The sequence below is a fragment of the Podarcis muralis genome, chromosome 4 (assembly GCF_964188315.1).
Source record: "Podarcis muralis chromosome 4, rPodMur119.hap1.1, whole genome shotgun sequence".
Lineage (NCBI taxonomy): Eukaryota > Metazoa > Chordata > Lepidosauria > Squamata > Lacertidae > Podarcis > Podarcis muralis.
In genome coordinates, this window is record NC_135658.1 from 95580196 (window position 1) to 95602593 (window position 22398).

Sequence of the window (22398 nt, forward strand, 5' to 3'; positions counted from 1 at the left end):
TTGGGGGGGGGAGGGGTTAGTGCAGTGAAGCAGTTCCCTAACCTTAGTTACCGCTGAGCAGAGGCATTGCAGATACTACAGCAGAGATCAACTCAAAGTAACAGGAGTACAGAAGTAATTACATCATTATATTACCGCTGCTGTGTTTTTATATGGCGTGGGTTTGAGGCTGTTAGCAGTTTTACACGGAAAGGACCTAATAAATCCAGAACATAAACCCAGGGAGAGACTCTGCGCACCAGCTATTTATAGGTCTGTTACCAACTAAACATGCACAATTGTTTGCTTGTCCTAAGTTACCTACCAGTTTGAATGAAAAGAAAACAATGTATTTTGGGAAAGCTACTATCCCAACCTTGTAACACAGGACAACTTGCACAAAATGGGCCAGAGGGATAGCCGGAGTGCTCTATGCTAAGTCGGAAGCGAGGGTTCCATCATTTTGCTCTCTTCCTGATGGCAGACAATTCGGCTGCTGTGTGACCCCTACCACTAACCAGCTCTGCTGACACTATAAAGAAGGGGCAGAAGAGCAAGATTTGCTTGTGTTTTTGAAGGTGCTTGTACATCTTGAACCACACTTAGCAACTTTATAGATTTGTGAGGAAGCATTAAGGGTTAAAATACCTTCTTCTCCTAATGCCTCAGATTGCAGGCAGGTACAAGGAAAATCTAGGCTTCTGGTCTTCATCTTGTGGGTTGTGAGTTTCGCTAAGTTGGGGTGAGCCAATGGCAGGAAAACTATCCTGCAGCGAAGGAGGAAAGGGCAATGTAACAGAGATGGAAATGGGGAAAGGGCTAATCTGAAGCGAGAGGGCATGGCGTGGATCCTGAGATAAATTAACTTAAAAGTTCAGGGAAGGAAAGTCACCTGTCCCTCTTGCAGCCCCCTGGGCTTCTACTCTGAAAGGTCAGGTGCTCTTCCTGAACAATGGGGCATGGGGGCGGCAGGGGGCTGGGGAGGGGGTGAAAACAAGGAATGAGACATTTTCCTTCTGTGAACTTCCTTCTGATAACTTACCCTAGCATTCAAGTCCCGTTTTAGCCAATTCCCCTCTTCTCCAGGAGCCCACCAGGCCACATTATTTAAACCAGCTTCTAGAGAAGGAAGGCTTTTCAGGGGAAACAGGTGGCTGAAGGAGGAAGAAGGGGACAGGAAGCATTCCTTCAGTGAACTTCCTTGCCTTAAGTTATCTTATCATCCAGACCTGTGTGCCTGAAGATATATAAGTTGCAGAGCGGTTGTAGGTTGAAGTTGGAAGTTTGGTTTGAAAAGCCCTGGAGGCCATTTGGTCTCGAGCCTTCGGGAGTTACATTTTTGAATGCCTTCTCTTGATCAGTATATGCAACTACCCCACCCCACCCCTCCTGATCTAGTATGCATAACGAGTATTGTTTTGCGCACCAGGTTTGCAGGGAGTTCCAGCGAGGAAACTGTGCACGGGGCGAAACTGACTGCCGCTTTGCACATCCTGCAGACAGCACAATGATTGATACAAATGACAACACCGTAACTGTTTGTATGGATTACATAAAGGGGCGCTGCATGAGGGAGAAATGCAAATATTTTCACCCTCCTGCTCACTTGCAGGCCAAAATCAAAGCTGCTCAGCACCAAGCCAACCAGGCTGCAGTGGCAGCTCAGGCAGCTGCTGCAGCTGCTACAGTGATGGTAAGTGCAAGAATGCAGGATCCGTAATTACTGCTTTTGTGAAGCCAGCGTTGCTTTTAAGAGTGTCATTTAGCTTAAAGCCTTTACCAGAATATGGTCTTCTATTCATTTACGAATGCTGATCTAACGAAATAATCCAGTGATCCAAGGTCCTTTTTCACTTTGTACCTTTAGCACAATAGGCATCCTTTTGGAGAACAGCGTACTTAATGCCCTATTTGCCATCGTTTAGGACGGGGGTTTTTAGGAATGGCTGAGTGAGGAGTCTATTTGGATGTTCAGAAATTTGGATAGGCTCATCTAACAGCAACATGCAGTTAACATTTGCATAGTGGTTTCTGGGACCCATAGTTTTGATGTAGCTGTATAGGCGTCTCTGATAAGTTGATTGTTGTTTTCCTAGTGACTGGAAGTGTTGCTTTTTGATTAAGCAGTATATAAAACTTGTTAAATGAAAGCTAGCAAGGGAGAAGAGGGAAAAATTCTTTATATATGCAGGTATTGAGGACTGAAGAGAATAGAATCCTAAATTTATGTGCATTTAGGGCAGGGGCCAGCAACCCTTTTCAGCCGTGGGCCGATCCACCGTCCCTTAGACCATGTGGTGGGCTGGACTATATTTTGAAAAAAATATATGAATGAATTCCTATGCCCCACAAATAACCCAGAGATGCAATCTAAATAAAAGCACACATTCTACTCATGTAAAAACAGCAGGCAGGCCCCACAAATAACCCAGAGATGAATTTTAAATAAAAGGACACATTCTACTCATGTAAAAACACCCTGATTCCCAGACCACCCGTGGGCCGGATTGAGAAGGCGATTGGGCCGCATCCAGCCCATGGGCCTTAGGTTGCCTACCCCTGATTTAGGGTCTATTCACCTGACTAGTTTGATGTGGAGGTAACGTGGTGAACATGCACAAACTAGTGTGGCATCTTGTGAATTGCTATGGGTTGAGATCTAAAGAAAATTTCCAAATAGGGATTGAACTTGGACGTGGCAGACTTCAGTGCCCTTGGCATGCCATCACTTACCACCATGATTGTTTGAACGGACGCCTCATTTTTCTTTAAAGTAAAAAATTAAAAGAACACGCTGTTATCTCAGAAGGTTGATGGATAGCTTAATACACTGACTTGCCCCAGCATTTTTGCACAGTTCCAAGAACTCTTAAGTGCTTAGAAGGGTTTGTGCAGGTACACCCAGGCTTCTGAAAAAGCTCATTGCACTGTACTGAGTTTTAAAAAAGGAATGCTGAAAGTACCCGCTGTACACTGAAAGTGCTCAGGTGCATACAGAGCTAACCACATGACTCTCTGCTGCTGTTTTTAAGACTGCCAGGAATGTCATACTGATGGCTAGAGAAAGTATCTTTCCAGAAGTGGCTTCTTTTAGTTCAAAAGAAGTGCTGAAAGAGCTGGTTTTGCCCTCACATTTTTCTCACTACTTCTGGAATGTGGGTACTTATCATCCTGAAAACTTTTATATTGGTAGCAAATTAGTATCAGTAGAAGCAGAATTTTCCTATCTGGAAGATAAGCTGACTCCACACACAGGTCAAAGAGGCATTGTCCTCATTCCTGGCACTGGGCAAATATTTCAGACTTCTACTGTATGCAGTATGAGAAATACAGCACACTACAGAATTTACTTAATGAAAGCCAACCTTCTGCAAAGAAGAGAACAGAAATATTTCAAGGTCAAAGAATACACATGTTTTAGAGGGAGAAAGGAGGATGTCTCCCACTTCAGTGTATGTTCGCAGCACACCAGAATAATCTTAAAGCATCATAGTTATTCTAATGTTTGTTTAACTTAAAAAGCAGTTTAGGGTTTGGGTGTGAATGCGGCTCAGAGCGAAAACGCCTCTGGAGCACATAGGAACTGCACCTCCTTTTAAATTTACATAAGCCAGTGTTCAAACTGAACATTTGAAAAAGGATGGTGTGTTCCACTGATGACTATAGGAGTGCAGAATCATTGGCCTAGCAGTTATATCCTTTACTTCTTAGGGTCAAGAACATAATTTTATCTTTGGTTAGGAGCCCAGAAGCTACCTTACTTGTTTCTTAGCTTCTGTGGCCATCATTGCCCTTGATCCACACCTTGTCATGTGCAACCAGTCGTACGCAACAGCTAGTGGTATGGCTATGCATTTCCACCTCTGTGAAGAGACACATTCATTTCAGTGGACTCAGATGAGCATGAGAATACAGTGGTGCCCCGCAAGACGAACGCCTCGCAAGACGGAAAACCCGCTAGACGAAAGGGTTTTCCGTCGCGGAGGCGCTTCGCAAAACGAATTTCCCTATGGGCTTCCTTCGCAAGACGAAAGCCCATAGGGAAATCTCCGGGACAGCGGGGAAGCGCAGCGCCTCTTCCCCACTGTCCTCGGACCTCCTCCCGCCGCCAGGCTTCGGAAGGCTGCTCCGAAGCCTGGTGGGGGGGCGGAGAGGTTTTTTAAAAACCCCGGGACAGCGGGGGACTTCTCCGCTGTCCGGGGCGATTTTAAAATGCTGCCGGGCGGCAGCGCTGACGCCCGGCAGCATTTAAAAAAACCCGGGACAGCGGGTTTAAAATCGCCCCGGGCGGCGCGTTTCTCCGCTATCCCGGAGGGCTTTTGAAGGCAGGCGGGGGGAGCAAAGACTTTTGCCCCCCCCCGCCCGCCTTCAGAAGAGGTCCTGGACCTCTTCTGAAGGCGGGCGGGGGCAAAAGTCTTTGCTCTCCCTTGCCTGCCTTCCCGGGAGAGCGGAGAAAGGCAGCGCGTCCAGGACCTCTTCTGAAGCCTGGCGGGGGGCAAAAGTCTTTGTCCCCCCTGCCTGCCTTCCCAGGGGCTTTTAAATCGCCCCGGACAGTGGAGAAGTCCTCCGCTGTCCCGGGCGATTTTAAAATGCCGCCCGCCAGCATTTTAAGATCGCCCCGGACAGCGGAGAAGCCCTCCGCTGTCCCGGGGTTTTTTTAAATGCTGGGGGTGGGAAGAAAAGCCCTTGTCCCCCCCCCCCAGCCTTCAGAAGAGGTCGGGGGACAGACTGTCCCCGGACCTGGTCTGAAGTCGGTTTCCCTAGGAACGCATTAATTGATTTTCAATGCATTCCTATGGGAAACCGTGCATCGCAAGACGAAAAACTCGCAAGAAGAAAAAACTTGCGGAACGAATTAATTTCATCTTGCGAGGCACCACTGTACAAATTCAGATGTGCATCAAACATGTGCATTGACTAATTACATCTTAGCCTGTTTCTGCTCATAGCTCTCCCTTGCTGGGACAGCTGTCTAAAGAAGCAAGGTTGGAGGGTTTCCAAAGCATGCACACACAACTTTTTTTGATTGCCGCTTAAAATGTCATTCAAAACGTTCTTAAGTACTAAGAATAATAAACACATACAGTGGTACAAATGCAGCAACAACCCTTTCCAAGCACCCACAGACTCAAACGTGGTATCTACAGAGCCTCTTCCCTTTTTTTGTTTGTATATAAGTATGATCTTTGAGTGACTCCATTCTCTTTGGAGGGTTATGTGCTGGCAATGCTGCAAAGATCAGGCTTTCTTCATGTTCCAAGTGTGGCGCCACGACAAGAAAATATGACCCCCAAATACCGTTGTCTCCAGAGGAGAAACCTATTGTGCTGAGAGTGTAAATGAGAGTTCAAAATTTTAGCTTAGAAGAAAAACTTTACAGACATTTATTGGAAGTGTAGTCAAGCCCACCCCTCTTTGTTACTTAGAAATATTGACGGTCCAAACTTGTATGGAAGAGGTCCCAAGAACCTCCAGTTCAGCATTAGTAGTAAGGCTGGTAAAGGAGACTCTGGAAAGCCACTGCTACACAGGGTAAAAAATAGCAGAGTAGATGGATAAATGATACGGCTTTGTGGAAGGCAGTTTCATATGCTTTTTGTTCTTACACAGGACGCAATGTCTTTAAAATATTCTACAATGCAGTGTTGCCATTTCTGCTTTGATCATAAAACTTCTGACTCGCAATGAGCAGTGTTTTCCATTACTATGTTTTATTAAAACTTGGTATATAAATTATTTGACTAAAGGTGAAAAAACAACAACATAGAAAGTACTAATTCAAAATAATGTGCAGTTTTTCTCTGTGCGGTAAGTTCACTGGAAAAAAACTTTTAAGCTGTTGTTCCCAGCATAGAAAAAGAAAAAGGCCCGTGCTGAATTTGCTGATAAGTTAATTATCCTAAATAACATTTACTAAATACACCAAAAAAAAGGAAATAGATTTTAAAATTAAAACAGATTTAAAATTTTACACTTTGCTAATAGAAGATCTGTTCCTAATAACATGGTAAACCTCTTATGTGCTCATTCCATTAAATTGTTTAAAAAAACACGTTTTCAGTTGTTTAGATTTGAATGTTAGCATTTGGAGATTAACTTGTGCTTTTTAACATGGCATAACTAACTTATCAAAAATTCTTTTAGGAACACCTCCCCCCCTAAAATAATGCTTTCCTATGTAGCATTCAAGCTTACTGGTGCTTATAAATGCTTAAGGGTGTCTGCAAGCTGCTGTTTTAATCAACTTTCCTAAATTTCAAACATCTATATTTTACTCTCTTATATGCTTTTAACTAAGGTACAGTAGATGCATTTTTTGCTTCGGTACTAATTCAAGATGTAATATTCATTTCTTTAGAAAACAAAACATTTTTGTTGTTGTGCATGCCTAGTGTTTTGTATGTTGTATATTGCATTCAGAATATTTTTTTCCTTCTCACCTATCCACAATGCAATGCCGTTCCCATGATGCACCTCTGCTTGCTGTTTACCTGTATGTTAATTCGCTTGAATCCCATTGGCCCACTGCCATCATGTGCTCGCTGCCTGTTATTAAAAGACTCAGTCGACTGCCAAAGCAATGAAGCGACCTCTCGAAGCAACTGTAGACCTGGTACTTTGACCTTTCACCTTTTGCTTTGCATGTAGCTTTTCCGAGATGCAAAATAATTTTTAATGTTAACTGAATTTTCTTGTATTATTAATTTTAAAAAAAAATAATTTCCGTATTTTAGCCATTTCATTTCCACATGTAGTGATTGCAAAGCAACTTTCCGCCTTTCCTAACACAGTTTCATCTTCAAATATATTCCCTTAAAAGCTTTTTAAACATCCTGCTTTTGTAATTGAAGATGCTTCTTCTATGCTAATTAATATAGTTAACGATGCAAAGATATTTAACTTTTTAAAAATGTTATGAAAGACAAGTGCTGTTTTTCTTCTTCTATTTTTAGCCCTATTTAAAGAAAGATCTTTGGATTTCTTTAAAAACCCCTTCAGTCTTGAAAAGCTGTTGTTTTGTTTTCGTTTCAGTTTAATTGTTGTGGTGCTATAATTTTAGTTTAATTGTGCCATGCATTTACTATCAATAACAAAAAAAATGCCATCCATTTGACATTGTTCCTGTTTTAAACTAATGTGCATGGCAAGGCATCTTCAACCAAATGTAATATTTTAAGAGCAGAACAACCCATTACAGCTTCTGTCAGCCTTACTACTGCTACTCTTATTATTCCATTTGCAGGCCTTTCCTCCTGGTGTTCTTCACACTTTACCAAAGAGGCAAGCCCTTGAGAAAAGCAATGGGGCCAGTGCTGTTTTTAATCCCAGTTTCTTGCACTACCAACAGGCTCTTGCTAATGCACAGTTGCAGCAACATGCAGCGTTTATTCCAACAGGTAGGTCATTTTGAGAGTTTAGTTTTGTTTCTTTAAATCCCCGCAGCAGAGATCACTCTCTCTGTGATCCCATTCATTGTGCTTTCCCTTGGACAAATCCGTCATTTTCTAACCTCTTTTGTGACCCAAAAAATATTACGTGGGATTATATTTTACTTCTGAAGAGCATTAGGATTTCAGAAACATGTCAGTGTGGTCAAAAGGCTTTGGGTTGGATCCAGACCCACTCATTCTTAGAACAGACCCATTGAAATCCATGAGTCCCATGGAGATTTTAGTGGGTCTGATCTAAGGGTGACTAGGCCTGGACCTAATACATTGAATGTGAATCTACAGGACTGCTTATTTTTGGTCTTGCTTCGTATGTGTCACAACAACCCATTGGGACGGAACAGAGTCTGTTCTCGTCTCCATTGTTTGCTGTCAGCTTGAAGCATGTTCTGCAATACACCTCTTTGCACAGGTGTTTTGGGAACTGATGAGAAGAGCCTTGAGGGACAAAGTAGGCATTCAGTTTCACTAGGAGTCTGTTAAGTACTTGCAATTAACTTCCTCTGTCCTTCAAGTATATCTTGCATGGCTTACCTGTACATTTCTCAAGCAGAATGAAATTCCTACTTAACACCAACCTGCTTGCTAATATTCAGACTCCTTCCGCTATTGCTATAAAAAACCAAAGTGACGATACCTTTCTGCAGCTAATTCGCATGGGCAAGGAGAGCATGTGTTCTGTACAGTTACCCAGAGGCAACAAGTGGGATCAGGCAGTGGTAGAGAACAGGGCTTCCTGAGAATTTTCTACTTTCCCTGCTGTCCATGCTTTGGTGGACATCTGCTGGAGAGGGCAACCTGCTGTATGTTCCTGGGCTTCCTCTGCAACCAGGCTACCCTCCCAAGGTGTTCCCTCCTCAGTACATGGACAACGGGGGCTCGTGGGAAGGCAGGACCCATAAGTGCGGCTCTGCTCTACCCCCTTAAACAATAGTTAGTGGTGCGGTGTGAAATCTTGAACAGGGCTATTCTAATCGGAAATGGAATCCTAGTAAGATAAGAGTTTACTTGCCACTTTGAACACTGACGCCAATGCACATGTTATTGCAGCTGGTAGATTACTGTAATTAACCGCTCACATGAGTGGTCTACTCGCATGAGCAGTATGACACCGGATGCAGAGATGTGTAAAAGATTGCAGCGGCTACCTCCGCGACTAGAAAAACCCCTAGTCACCAGAGTAGCTGCTGAGATCTTCAGTGTCCTTAGCTATAGATGGTAACTTACTCACGGAAAATGAGATGGAAGATCTTTGAGCATGTCATATTAGCACTGGCAAGCGCTATCTATAATTTCAGATAATATAGTACAGGGATATATTTTCTTTCTTAGAAAGAAAGATCACTGCACGACTAGATATGATAGTTTCTCAGGGACAGAATCAATGCTTGATTCTGAAGTTTGTAGTGTTTACAGTGCCTGGGCAAACATCAGTATTTAATTTAATTGATAGACATGGATGAGTGATTGTTTTGAAGTAATTTAAAATGACCACCCACATGTAACCCCTAGTATAATTTTGGAAGGTTTTTGCTGTGCAGTTAAATAAATGCACATACATTAAAGAGTTCAAAAGAAATTCAAGCTTTGACTATAGAAAAGTAAGGTTTATGGTCCTGCCTTATTAACGATACAGAATTTGGACAACCCCAGTTCAGATGTAATGATAAACTCCAGTTAGTTTAAAATGGGACTCACAAACTTCCAATCATTTCCTCACAAAGGAAAGGAGGAGGAGCTTGTGAGTGTGAGGCTCACATCATGCTAAACTATGGTTTAGTGTTTGGTGTTAAGTCTGAAATGGGCCAATATTTTACAAACTATAATTAAAAACAAAGAGTGAAAAATCTATGTCAGCTTGGGTGTGATGCTGTCATGCACATACAAGCTCTGTTAATTTTTATGGTGCTTAAAGCTACATTATTGTTGCATTTCACTCTCATAACAAAAACTGTAAATTAGGCTGAGCATCCCAGCTGCAGCTTAACTTACCTGTGCCTGAATGACAGGTGGGTATGCTTATCAGTCTTTTGAATATCATGAATTTTGTTACTGCTATGATTTGCATGTGCGTGCCTCCGAAACATACTTTTTAACATTAGAAGAAGCTGTTATAAAGAAAACAATGCTTATGGGATCTCCAGCTTTGGCCTAGTTCAGACATAATGCTAAACTGGGCATGAGGAACCTGTGGCCCGTCAGAGCCCCAAACAGTATGACTGTGTGGGTGAGCAGCTTGGGTTAGAGGAGTCCTGCCTTCCCTTTGTTCTTCCTGCAAGCCCAAAGAGAAGAGTAGATTGGAAGCTTTTGCTTTCTGTTTTAAACCAGAGCTTTTGATTGCATCCAGACCTTGGGGACTTTGGTTAGATCAAACTGTGCTTTGTTCAAGCAAGATAGGAGCACAAACCACAGTTTGATCCTGGCTTGTTGGAACAAACTACAGGTTAAACCAATCAGCGTTCCCTCCCAGTTTTGACTGCAAAGAGAAGGCAAAGCTTCCAGTCTTCTCCTCACGGTTCACTAGAGAAGGTGAGAGTGTAGAGCCCAAGGCTTGCTACTGCTGCTGCTGCTGGTGGTGAATCTAGCACTAAACTGTGGTTCACACCTGAAAAAGAAAATTTCATCGTGCCCAGGCAGCTACAGCACCAATTTTCAGGATTATTCATTCTTCTCTGTTGGAAAAGGAAAAGGTTTCTTTCTACATTTTGAAAAAAATTTGTTGCCTTATGTGATTTTACTTAGAGGGCAGTCAGGAATAAGAATTACATCTGTGAAGGAGCTAAAGATGTTCTCCTTTGTCTGGTATTTCCAGCAGCTGTATTTACAAAATGGCACAGATCTAAAGAGTAGTTGCATGAATAGCAACCACCTGCATTACAGAAAATTTTTGCATTTGAGTTTTTTTGCAGTGCAGAGGTATCTTGCCCAGTAAACTATATGAACTTTGAAAGCACCCGTTTTCTGCAGCTTGCCACAGAAGATCAATAACAAATGATTTTGCCATTTGTTTCCGTTATGAAAAGAGGTAGGAAAATGTAGTGACCCCTAACAAAAAAACAACAACCTGAAACACTAGTGAAGACGTCCATAAAGACAATTGGACTGGAAGATCTTTTAATATGTCTCTGCAGAACTCTACCCCTTTTGGCACAACTTAACTCCAATATGTAGTGACTTGGAAATTCAGATATAGATGTGGCCTGTACTTTGTTCCCAGCTAAGGGGAATCACCAGTCATTGCCTGTCAGTGTAAGTGTCAATTGAGAGAAGTGCTTGTGTCTGGTACAACCTGGAGCCAATCTTGTGATGTGTCAAAGAGAGGGAAAAGAGGCAGTACAGGCACTTCTCCTCTCCATAATCCTCCACTAGGGGTTAGATGCCATGAGAGAGTTGATACTCACATGGTGTAAGAAGGCTGCAAGTCTGCTGCTACTAACACAAGGAAAACAGGAGTGTATTAAAAGAGATGCATCCCTTGCACAGACGCATTTGAGCAGCCTCTCAGTGAGGGGAGTACAGAGAAGTGGCTTTCTGCATTTGCAAACAAAATTTAAGAAGACACAGAAACCATTGTCAGCTTTCTTCATTCACATCTTCCCACTAAGTGGATTTTAGCTTTATGCAATTCTGACATTATCTGTGCATGTGTTGTTCATCCCGGGGGAAAGCGGTAAGGCTGCGATCAGTAGAACATTGCTGTTCCTGCAAGGAGTGGGTTGTAGGCAGCAGGTGAGCACTGATACCGAGAGCGGATAGGAGCAATGCCTGAGGTTCTCTTCTCTGAAGAGGCAATGAACAGCTTCAGCTTGTGATTGGGGCTCACACACCTCAACAATATCCCCACCCCTCAATAGGCAGCCACTTTTCTGTTGAATCTGACAGGGGCTTCCTTAAATGCTATGGCTTACTTTTCCATACCTCTCATTTATTGAGCAGAGTATGCCTCCTTTAAAGGTAAAGGTAAAGGTACCCCTGCCCGTACGGGCCAGTCTTGACAGACTCTAGGGTTGTGCGCCCATCTCACTTAAGAGGCCGGGGGCCAGCGCTGTCCGGAGACACTTCCGGGTCACATGGCCAGCGTGACAAAGCTGCATCTGGCGAGCCAGCGCAGCACACGGAAACGCCATTTACCTTCCCGCCAGTAAGCGGTCCCTATTTATCTACTTGCACCCGGAGGTGCTTTCGAACTGCTAGGTTGGCAGGCGCTGGGACCGAGCAACGGGAGCGCACCCCGCCGTGGGGATTCGAACCGCTGACCTTTCGATCGGCAAGCCCTAGGCGCTGAGGCTTTTACCCACAGCGCCACCCGTGTCTCCTTTACAGTGATCTAAATCAGGGTGATCCTTTACAGTGATCTAAATACAGTGATCTAAATCAGGGTGATCCTTTACAGTGATCTAAATAAGGGACGCGGGTGGCGCTGTGGGTTAAAGCCTCAGCGCCTAGGACTTGCCGATTGAAAGGTCGGCGGTTCGAATCCCCACTGCGGGGTGCGCTCCTGTCGCTCGGTCCCAGCGCCTGCCAACCTAGCAGTTCGAAAGCACCCCCGGGTGCAAGTAGATAAATAGGGACCGCTTACTAGCAGGAAGGTAAACGGCGTTCCGTATGCTGCGCTGGCTCGCCAAATGCAGCTTGTCACACTGGCCACGTGACCCGGAAGTGTCTGCGGACAGCGCTGGCCCCCGGCCTCTTGAGTGAGATGGGCGCACAACCCTAGAGTCTGTCAAGACTGGCCCTTAAGGGCAGGGGTACCTTTACCTTTACCTTTAAATCAGGGTGGTCCAACGTTTCATACCAAGTGGGGTACTTCAACAATGAACCTGCGGGCTGCTCACTGCCTTGTTGCAGGGGAGGTGGGAGTGAGGCCCAAATTTGACAGTCCCCAGCTTTCTTCAGGCTTTGGGAAGGAGATGTGAGGCTCTGGTCAGGCCCTAGAGCCTTCCAGCTCCTTCCCAAAGCTGGGAAAAGACTAACTAGGATTTGGGAAGGAGACAGGAGGACTCTAGGACCCCACCTAGAGACCCCACCTCATGCCTCCTTCCTGGAGCCCAGTGCCCCACTTATCTGCCTTTGGGAAGACAGCAGGCGGGCATGAAATATTGCTGAGGGCCACCAAAAAAGGCCTCAAGGGCTGCATGCAGCCCCTAGGCTGCACAATGGACTGCCCTGATCTAAATAACAATGTGAAGGAGCTTGCCTAGAGGGGCACCTAGAGGAACACAACACCAGTTAACATTTGTATATCTGTCCCATGTGAAAATGGGATTTTTTACTCCTAAAACCTCTATTTGGGGGAATGTGGGAAAATACATATGAGGTTGTGGTTGTTTTTTAAACCAAGCCATGTGAAAAATACGGAGTAGCTCCCGTCTCCATTTTTCAATACTGCATGATCCACTACTGCTGCCATTCACTGCCCACAAATGCTAGAGTCATCTCATTGATTCTTCCACAGTAAGAAGAATTAAAGTAAATGGATTGTGGGCTATAGGCAAAGTTACTATGCCTTTAGCATAGTCATTTGGTAATTTGGTGCCTGGTTTGCTTTATGATCTGCAAAGGAACAGCAGTATTTTTCGTCAAATACTAGTTTCTTTGGGGGTTTTTAATTGAGCATGATAATAGAAATATTGAATTATTCACTGGAGGTTGTTCCTTCAAGGCAAGGTCATTCATAGCTAGCTAGCTAGCTAGCTAGCTGTAGGTAATGTATATGGAACTGCAGGACGTGCTGGGATTTCAAAACATTTTACATATACAGATCCTCCCCCCCCCCCCCATCTTCCTATTTTCTCCTAACTACGAGGGCCCCAGGGAACACTGAGTTATTGCAAAGATGCAAAAGAATATACAAAAAATATAATGGTACGCCAGGCTCTGCGTCAGGTCAGAAATGAAAGCCACCCATACTAACAACACAGTCCTATGCATGTTTACTTGGAGGTGTATTCCGTTGTGTTCAGTGGGACTTACTCTCTAGTAAGTGTATTTAGGAGTATAATGTGAAGCAGACTTAATAGCTTTGTTAATGTAGAGTATTAATACTTTTAGGTTGCAATCCTATAGCTCGGAGTAAGTCCCGCTGAACTCAGTGCAATCTTGTTTTGAGAAGACATTTATGCAATTGCATTGTTAGGCTGCAGTCCTAACCCCACTTACCTGGGAGTAAGTCCCATTAAATTCAATAGGGCTTCCTTCTGAATAGGCATTGCAAGCTAAAAACTATCTTTGAACGTGAAACGCAGGAAAAAACCACCCCTGATTTATCTTACTTGTGTGCAAAGCAAATTGTTTAAATGATGGAGGGCAGCTCAGTGCTATACAAATTTGGAAGGAAGTCCCACTGAGTCCAATGGGACTTACTCCCAAGTGTTTTCTGCACAGATTTCCTGTCTGTCATGGCTGCAGTATTAACTATGTTGGCTCTGAAGTAATCTTGTTTATCTTGGTAGTAGTACATTTTGGGGGCTTAAAACAGAGCTGCGAGTTGTAGATCGTGATACAGACCATTGTTGGATAACCTAGACTATTCAAAGTGATTGCTTTTTAAAGAGTTAGTTCCCGTTGCTGAAAGGAAATGCTAAAGAAAGGCTTTGCCATATGGATTTTGATTAATGTGCACAATGTGTTGAGTGACTATAAGAAGAACTGTTTTAAAACAGCAAAGAAACTATGAATGATCTCTTTGAAATTGTATTTAACTAACTTTGGCTTATCTTGGGGATGCTTGGATCTCACTTTGAATGTTAACTCTAAACAGCTAACCTGTTTCTTCCCTTTATTCACTTTTTCCACCTATCATTGCATGACACCCAGGGTCAGTTTTGTGCATGACACCCGCTACCAATATTGGTAGGTTTCAAACTTCTTTATTGATCTCTTTTTTTTTTTATCGTATTCTGTAGTTTCCTTTGTTTTGAGGAACTGGAACATAACTTAGACAATTGACTCAATCTGATGATCCATTTGGACTTCTGCTTGAACAGTTAAATTTTTCAACTTAATTGTTTAAAAAAACAATGAAACAAAAAACCCTGCTGCTTAGATGCAACATCACTTGCTATAACAATCCCACTGCAAAAAGCACAAACACCATGAATTCCAAGCTGCTTTTCTGTTTTCAAAAGAAAGAAAAAACTTTTTCTATATTTTATATTGCTATCATTATTAAACCATAAGATATTGAAAAAGCAGTCTAATTTCATTAGTGTTCTAAAGTTTCATAGTGGTGTGCCTGTTTCTTCTTTTTGCTGTGTTGTGAGAAAGTTTTATCAGTGTTTCCCAGAAATCCTAATTTTAATACTTGCAATAAAAAGTAGAGAAAAGTATTTAGACCTAAAGAATATTTTCCTTTGATTGAAAATATATCTGACTTAAGAGTTGAAACATTTGAAAAGTTTTCACTTTCTGGTTTTAAAAAAATAAAATTAGAGTTTGCCCAGCAGACTTTCCCCAAATTAATACTGAATATTCATTATGTCTGTTGCCTTTGAACTACTCATTTGCAATCAAACTTCTGCTATGTGCTATGATAAGAGATCAATTTATCTATAAAACTGAACCAAAATAAATTACCATAATAAACTGCTTTCCTCCTCAGGATCAAATAATATACTAGCTAAATCTTATAGCAAGATCTGCCAGGATGAGTGGGTTGGGATCCAGTGGATCTCCAGCTGAACTGTGTCAGCCTAATTCCCTCATCCTTGACTCAGCCAGGTCTCAGCTGGATCTGAAGCTGGCGAAAGCTTTGAACAAGAGGGGTTTTGGGGGCAGGAACAGGGAGGTGGCAATTGCACTGAATCCTAAGCCCTGACAACCCAGCATAAATTAAGCTAACAAAAAAGGTGGTGTATCTGAAACCCCATTTTAAAGGCCTGTTTTCCCTCTGCCCAGGTAAGGTTGGCTCAGCTGCTGAACAGCTTAACTCGCACCAGCTTTCTTTATGCCAGCTTCTCGTGTAGAATAGCTCCCTCAGAAAATGGTTACAGACCGTGAAATAAATCAGATTTCGTCCGAGAGTCATAAAAAGCAAAAGGATACATTTAAAGGATTGAATGAGTATCGCTTGTCTTTTCAAAAGACAAAACATGTAAGCTTGACATAAGAACATAAGAAACCAGAATTAAGTTTATTTCATTTTCATAATTGTACCTTTCCCATTTCAGAAGGAAATAAAGCAAGCTGTGCTCCTATTTCGGTGTGATAGTATAAACTCATTTCGTTTGCTAAACCTCAAGTTTTATATCAGTCTATGGCCAGTGATTGCCAGCATAAGCAGCTGTCCATACATATGGCGCTAGTGGGTTGCAGGGCTGCATCTTTCATGTAGCTAAAATGCGTGTCTCTATAATAAGATTAAATCATCCAAACCCTGACTTTATATAGATGGATGGAAGGATGTCGTTAAGTGCAAGTAAGGTGTTTTGAAGGACTTAAAAGAGAGGAGGTGAAGAATGTTTGAGGAGTGAGAGAATAAGGCAGCTAGAGGCATAGCTGTCAACTTTCCCCTTTTCTTGCGAGGAATCCTATTCGGAATAAGGGAATTTCCCTTTAAAAAAGGAAAACGTTGACAGCTATGGCTAGAGGACCCTGCCAGGACCTGAAGTAGAAATAGGCGAGGGAGTGTGTTAGGAAGCCCCGGAAAGTAAGACTTTGCACATTGTGCGTGCATTTTTGCAGTACCCTAAAGAAATATTGGGACACGGGTGGCGCGGTGGGTTAAACCACTGAGCCTAGGGCTTGCCGATCAGAAGGTCGGCGGTTTGAATCCCCACGATGGGGTGAGCTCCCGTTACTCAGTCCCTGCTCCTGCCAATCTAGCAGTTCGAAAGCACATCAAAGTGCAAGTAGATAAATAGGTACCGCTGCGGCGGGAAGGTAAACGGCGTTTCCACGCACTGCTCTGGTTCGCCAGAAGCGGCTTAGTCATGCTGGCCACGTGACCCGGAAGCTGTACGCCGGCTCCCTCGGCCAACAAAGCAGAAAAGGCTGCAGGACAAAACTGATGGGAACAGAAGTTGAGCAAGACCCACATGACCTCTATTGCTCCTGAACCAGATATTGGGGGTCAGAGGTAGCAATAGAAAATGACGGAGGGTTACTTCAGGAACCACCATCCTATATGCAGTTAGGGGTAATATGTTCCATTATACTGTGGGGCTTCCTCGCAAGTGTGCATGGGTTTTTTAGCCTAAAACAGAGTAATGATGTAGTCATAACATCTGGGAGGAGCACTTATTTTGGAAGACTTCTCTCTTTCCAAAGTGGGAAGAGGTGACAGAAATGGACATAGAGGTGAATCCAGTAGTTTAAGAGTAATATGATCACAGGCTTGCCTAAGGATTTTAGTACCAGCTGCTCAAATATAAGAGCAGGTTTTGGTAAAGATGACAAGAAGCAGGTGTCAGAACATGTGTGCAGGCAGGCAGAAGGTGAGAGCAGATTGGCCCAAAATTAAGTTTCTAGGATCGTAATTTCTAGGACAGTGAAGGGAAAGTTTGCTAGGCAGAGGGTTTGAGAAATGTGAGGGAATGGAGCTTTTCCGCACTCTCGTTCTTAATGCATCCCTTCTGTACTCCAGAAAAGACCCTCTGGAGGGTTAGGGACTCTTCTGGAACAGCCATAGGCAGGAAGGGGAGACTGGGGAATAACCTTCATTCTGCAGATAGAGGTGTCTATTGCAAATTGGGGTTTTTAGAAAACTAGGTTGGTTTGTTTTTTAAAAAAATAAATGAATTCCAAATACCAGTAGTTCTGTCATATTTGGGGTGATACCTAATGAATGTGACAGGACTTTCCCATCCTCTCCTGGACCCCACTCCCCGCCACCCCCCTGTGCCCTCTATCTGCTCTTGAGGGTCCATAACCTTCCAGAGCAGATTTGGGGGGCACTGGGGGGGGCAGGCACTGAAGAGAATAGGGTAGGAGGGGGAAGTCTGGGGGCTGATGTCACTGGATATCATCCTTGGCTTTTAAACTTTGACAGAGAACCCCTACTAGCATACCGTTGTTATTTTAGGGGAAAACCACGCCAGCTTTTCCATAAACGAACTGGCCATTTTCATGAAAGCATTATTAAATAAAAAATACCAAAACCACAAATTAATAATTCTTTTCTGGGAATCGTTGATAACTGTGACATTCTTCCTTTAAATTGTACCTGTAATAAGCTATTTTCCCTTTTGTTTTATTTCTCTGCCACGCTTTCTTGCTTTGCATTGTGATTGCATGCCATCTGCTGGTTTAACCCATGATGGCTTGCTGCTGCTGCTGCTCTGATATTCACCATGCCAAAATTCCACTGCCATTGCCATAATGCTACACACTCCTGTTCATTGCTTCCATGGCTCCCCTCCTGAAAGTACCCATGATGCACAGCGCTACGTCCGCCACTGTCTCTGCAGCAACAACTCCTGCAACAAGTGTCCCCTTCGCCGCAACAGCCACAGCCAATCAGGTTTGCTCCTTTTAAAGCTTTCTTTCACAAATCCCAAACTCTAAATGAGTGCTGGTACTTATTAAAAAAAAAATTCTCCTGGAGAATTTTTTTCTTCATGTTTTTACCCATCAAACTTTATTTTGAAGTAGTCCTTTAGCAAGTATTTGTGGACAGGTTGCACTTATTTAGAGTTAACATTTATTGCAAATAATGGTATAGCTATGTCTAATGTTGCACTGTTTGTTTTTTGTTTCTAACACTGTGTAATTAACCCAACTCATATACATTCATTTTAGCGGTGATCTATTGGAATGATCCAATTAACTTTTGGAATTGCGGGGGGAGGGTAATGTGTTAAATCATTTTTCAAATGCTAACTACCTTTTCTCCACACAGTAAGTATAAATAACTAGTCTTTTTCTTAAGGCTGAAACAAACTCCAAAAGGACAAAGTCAGCTGCAATAACAGCTGGAAGATTTATCTATCTATATTTATTTTCCTGCCCTTCCTCCTAAAGTCACCTGGGTACCAAACAACAAAACAGAAAAAGGAATTCATTTTTTAAAAATAGAATCAAGTAGCCATCAATTGCTGGGTATAGAGAAATGTTTTTAAGTTCTGCCTAAATGTTAATAAGGGAGGGGACATATGTCTGAAAGGGTATTCCATCATCAGAGAACAACTACCAAGAAGGCCCTGTGTCAAGTCAGCAGCAGCCAGACAACAGTAGCAGCACCAGTAACAGGGCCTCCCTTGTCCACCATAAAGCCCAAGATGATTGATTTGTGTGTGTTGTGGAGGATATTGTGTAAACCCTTGGATCCCAAGCCATTTAGAGCTGTGCGCATCAGTACATCACCTTGAATTGGCCCCTGTAATTCACAGAGAGTCGGTGCAGTACTTCCACCAACCTGAAAGCCACTTTCTGCACCTCCTTCAAGGGCAACCTGCTGTAAAGTACATTGCAGTGGCCCAAGCTGGAGATGGCTACTGAGGCCAGGCTATCCCAAGTCCAAGAACAGCCACTGCTGCCAAACAAGCCCAAGCTGGGCATAAGCTCTCCTATCAATCGGGGGCTCCATTGACAGGAATCCAGGAGTACCCCCAGGCTATGAACCTGCTCCTTCAAGGGTCGAGAAGCTCCTTCTAGAGCAGGTTCCTAGAAACAGCACCTAGCCACGCACTGCACTTCCATCTTATCGGGTTTCTGCCTCAGGTTATTGGCCCTTAATCCAGCTCATCACTGCTTCTGGGCACTAGTTCAACATAGAGCTTTCTGATTTGGATGGAATGGGGAGAGAGTGCTTTGTGTCATCAGGATATTGGTGACACCTTGCTCCGAATCCTGATGACAACTTTCAACAGCTGCGTGTCAGATAGCAAAGGAGACAGAATAGACCTTTGCAGGACCCCCCCAGCTCAGAAGCCACAGTCACGTAGTGCTGCTTTCTGGTTGCAGCCTTGCAAGTAGAAGGACAGTGCTCTCCGCTTTCACTCTTGAGTCATTCCAGAAGGACAGCATGGTTAGTGGTGTCGAAAGACGCTAAGAGAGCCAACAGGGTCACACTGCAGTCTCTCTCATTGGTCAGGGCAACTAAGGTTGTTTCAGTGCTAAGACCAGGCGTGAAGGCTGACCAAAATAGGACGATATAATCTGCTTCCTGCATGCACACCTGCAGCTGGCTTGCCACCTTACTCAGGGAGTGCTGCCTCGCTTCCCCCCCAGGAATTTTACATCTACAGTGGTACCTCGGTTTACAAACTTAATCCGTTCCAGAAGTCCGTTCTTAAACCAAAACCATTCTTAAACCAAGGTGTGCTTTCCCTAATGAGGCCTCCCACCGCTGGTGCCCTTCCACCGTTCAGATTCTGTTCTTAGACTGAGGTAAAGTTCGCAAACTGGGACACTACTTCCAGTTTTGCAGAGTTCGTAAACTGAATCGTTCGTAAACAGGGCTGTTCTTAAACCGAGGTACCATTCTACTGTTCTAATTGTGCTTCTCTAATTTATCTGTATGGATGCTTGTATATTCACATTCACGGGCAAAATGTGTGCATCAGTTAAGTGCTAATAGTGAACTTCAGAACTGTCTAAGCCAAAACAGATGTGGCAGATGTTAGGAAGCCTCATAATATTTTTTTTATTTTATTTTTTTGCTTTTGGTAAAATGGCCAGATTTCAACCAAGATCTTAAATGAGCAAGTCTGCTCAAGCCTTCAGGCACTATGCCAGAGCTTTCCAAACTTCTCATGTTGTTGGCACACTTTTTAGACATGCATCCTTTTGCGATACAGTAATTCAGTTTTACTAGCAAACCAGTTTTCCAGCCCCCAGAAGGAGCAACACACCTCTGTGTTGCGACAGAGTTTGGAAAGCTCTGTACTGTGTGCCCCATATTATTGCTATCTTCGTACACGGTCCTTCAAATCTGCCTAGTGTATAGAGCAGAGGGGGAAAGCGGAAGCAGCAGGAGAATAGATGAAAGCAACAGTTTAAGACTGACTCCATACAGCGCAGAGGTGTGGAGCTCACCTATGTGTATAAGGTATATTCACCTCCCTGCCTTCCCTAAATGTTTTCAAAACAGGAACAAAAATTCCTTAGGCACATAAGAGACTCCCAATCTATCTTGGGCAACTTACTCTTTTATTAAACGTCCCACTATTTTCCTGTACTATCCAGAGCTTGCCTCTCTTTTTTGCTCTTTTGTATTTAGTGCTTCTCTCTCTTTTGTGTTTGGAGTGTGGAGGGGTAAAAATGGGCCTGTACACTTCATTTAGTGGAAAAAGTAGACTTCACCACCCCCTATAGCAAAACGAGCAATCATGGTTTGTTTGTTTGTTTGTTTGTTTAGCAAAGCAAAGACATGCACAGCTGACTTGACCAACTGACTATGAACAGTGCTTCTCTTTTAAAAGCATATTTTCACCCCTGAAATCCGTGTTCATTGACAGGAAAGTTATATTGCAGTGTTTGATTTGTGATAGCCGTTTCACACATGCATGAATGCATGGATATGGATTATGAATCAGCCTTTTTTGCTTACACCCAGAATCTGATTGATCACCATATTTGAGAGAATTACGAAATACACCCCCTCCCTCACCACCCCAGGTCAGATAGTGGTACTCTCAAAGGGACCGCTCTCATCTTTTCCTTGGAGCTTAATTTATTTGTTCATATCACCTGGAGCTCTTTGTTTTTTAAGGCACCTTTCTGCAGTGAACACCCTGATTTGGATTGCATTAGTTGCTTTGTTTTTACAAAGCAACTCGAAGTGACTTACAAAACGAACAGTAAACCAAATATAAAAACGGGTAAAAGCAATCTAAAATGCTGGTAGATAATGCACATACACACAATATTATTTAGTATTATTTACTAGCCCTTTTACTCAAACTACTCCAGTCCACTAGCACCAATCTCAAAGGCACAGCTATTTATCTCTTTCTTTAAGCCCTGGCCCTGATATCTAAGCTGCCTCTGACACACTTTCCTATCTTGAGCACAGCTTATGCTTGCTTCTGCATACCTGGGCCTGGGGTTGGTTCATATATCTGCCACAAGCCTTGATGACCTAGGCTATACTTGGGAACATAATGGCATGGAGGTTATAGTATGGCACATTATGAGCACACTGCTTGGAAACATGCTATTATTATTATTATTATTATTATTATTATTACAAGCCCTTCACTATAAGGACTCAGGCCAGGCCAGGATTCAACCATTTAAAATGCAGCATTAAACACAGTTTAAAATAAATAGTACATGCATAGCCACGAATGTCTTAATGGGAAAGCACTTAGCACTACGGCAGCCAACCGGAGCATGTCGCAAAAGCTGGCAGACCATTATTAAAATCAAAACAATTTCGTACAGAGCAACAGTAGCCATGCACTGTGGTCAGTGCGTCACAAGTCAAGTCCAAGCTACAGAAGTCTGTGCCACTCTAATGCGATCTGCTGTGAAGTGTTTTTGGAGGCGGGGGTGAGGACTCTAGCATTCAGAGCCAGAAAGCAGGCAGCACAACAGGCAGGCCAGACTAAACCAGACACCATGTCCTAGCTCTGTATCCCCCACCTCCTCCTGATCAGATGCAACATAAACCTGTGTTTGAAGAACCCAGCCTACAGATCGTCCACAATACATAGCCTACTGCCAAAGGTAAAAAGCTTTGTTCTCTGTAGGATGTTGATTTTGTCAGCAATAGAAAAAGCATCCACCTACTTGGCTGCCTAGAACAATTGTTGTTGTTGTTGTTGTTGTTGTTGTTGTTGTTGTTGTTGTTGTTGTTGTTTAGTCATTTAGTCATGTCCGACTCTTCGTGACCCCATGGACCAGAGCACGCCAGGCACTTCTGTCTTCCACTGCCTCCCACAGTTTGGTCAAACTCATGCTGGTAGCTTCGAGAACACTGTCCAACCATCTCGTCCTCTGTCATCCCCTTCTCCTTGTGCCCTCCATCTTTCCCAGCATCAGGGTCTTTTCCCGGGAGTCTTCTCTTCTCATGAGGTGGCCAAAGTAT

The 22398-nt window shown here is 43.3% G+C and overlaps 1 protein-coding gene and 1 long non-coding RNA gene across 13 annotated transcripts in view; both read left to right on the plus strand.

Annotated features, from left to right (window-relative positions):
• Positions 1-22398, plus strand: part of LOC144327554 (uncharacterized) — a 98083-nt gene that overhangs the window by 60088 nt on the left and 15597 nt on the right. The gene's annotated exons all lie outside the window — the stretch shown is intronic.
• The window catches only part of MBNL2 (muscleblind like splicing regulator 2), an 81119-nt gene that overhangs the window by 43124 nt on the left and 15597 nt on the right, over positions 1-22398 (plus strand). For 3 of the 12 annotated variants that reach the window (XM_028728319.2, XM_028728322.2, XM_028728320.2), the window contains exons 5-9: positions 1409-1672; positions 6539-6592; positions 7223-7376; positions 14244-14279; positions 17792-17886. In XM_028728319.2, the coding sequence (XP_028584152.2) occupies positions 1409-1672; positions 6539-6592; positions 7223-7376; positions 14244-14279; positions 17792-17886 (603 nt within the window). The remainder of the gene's footprint in view (positions 1-1408; positions 1673-6538; positions 6593-7222; positions 7377-14243; positions 14280-17791; positions 17887-22398) is intronic. The other 9 variants (XM_028728325.2, XM_028728326.2, XM_028728329.2 and 6 more) reach the window with 9 other exon arrangements.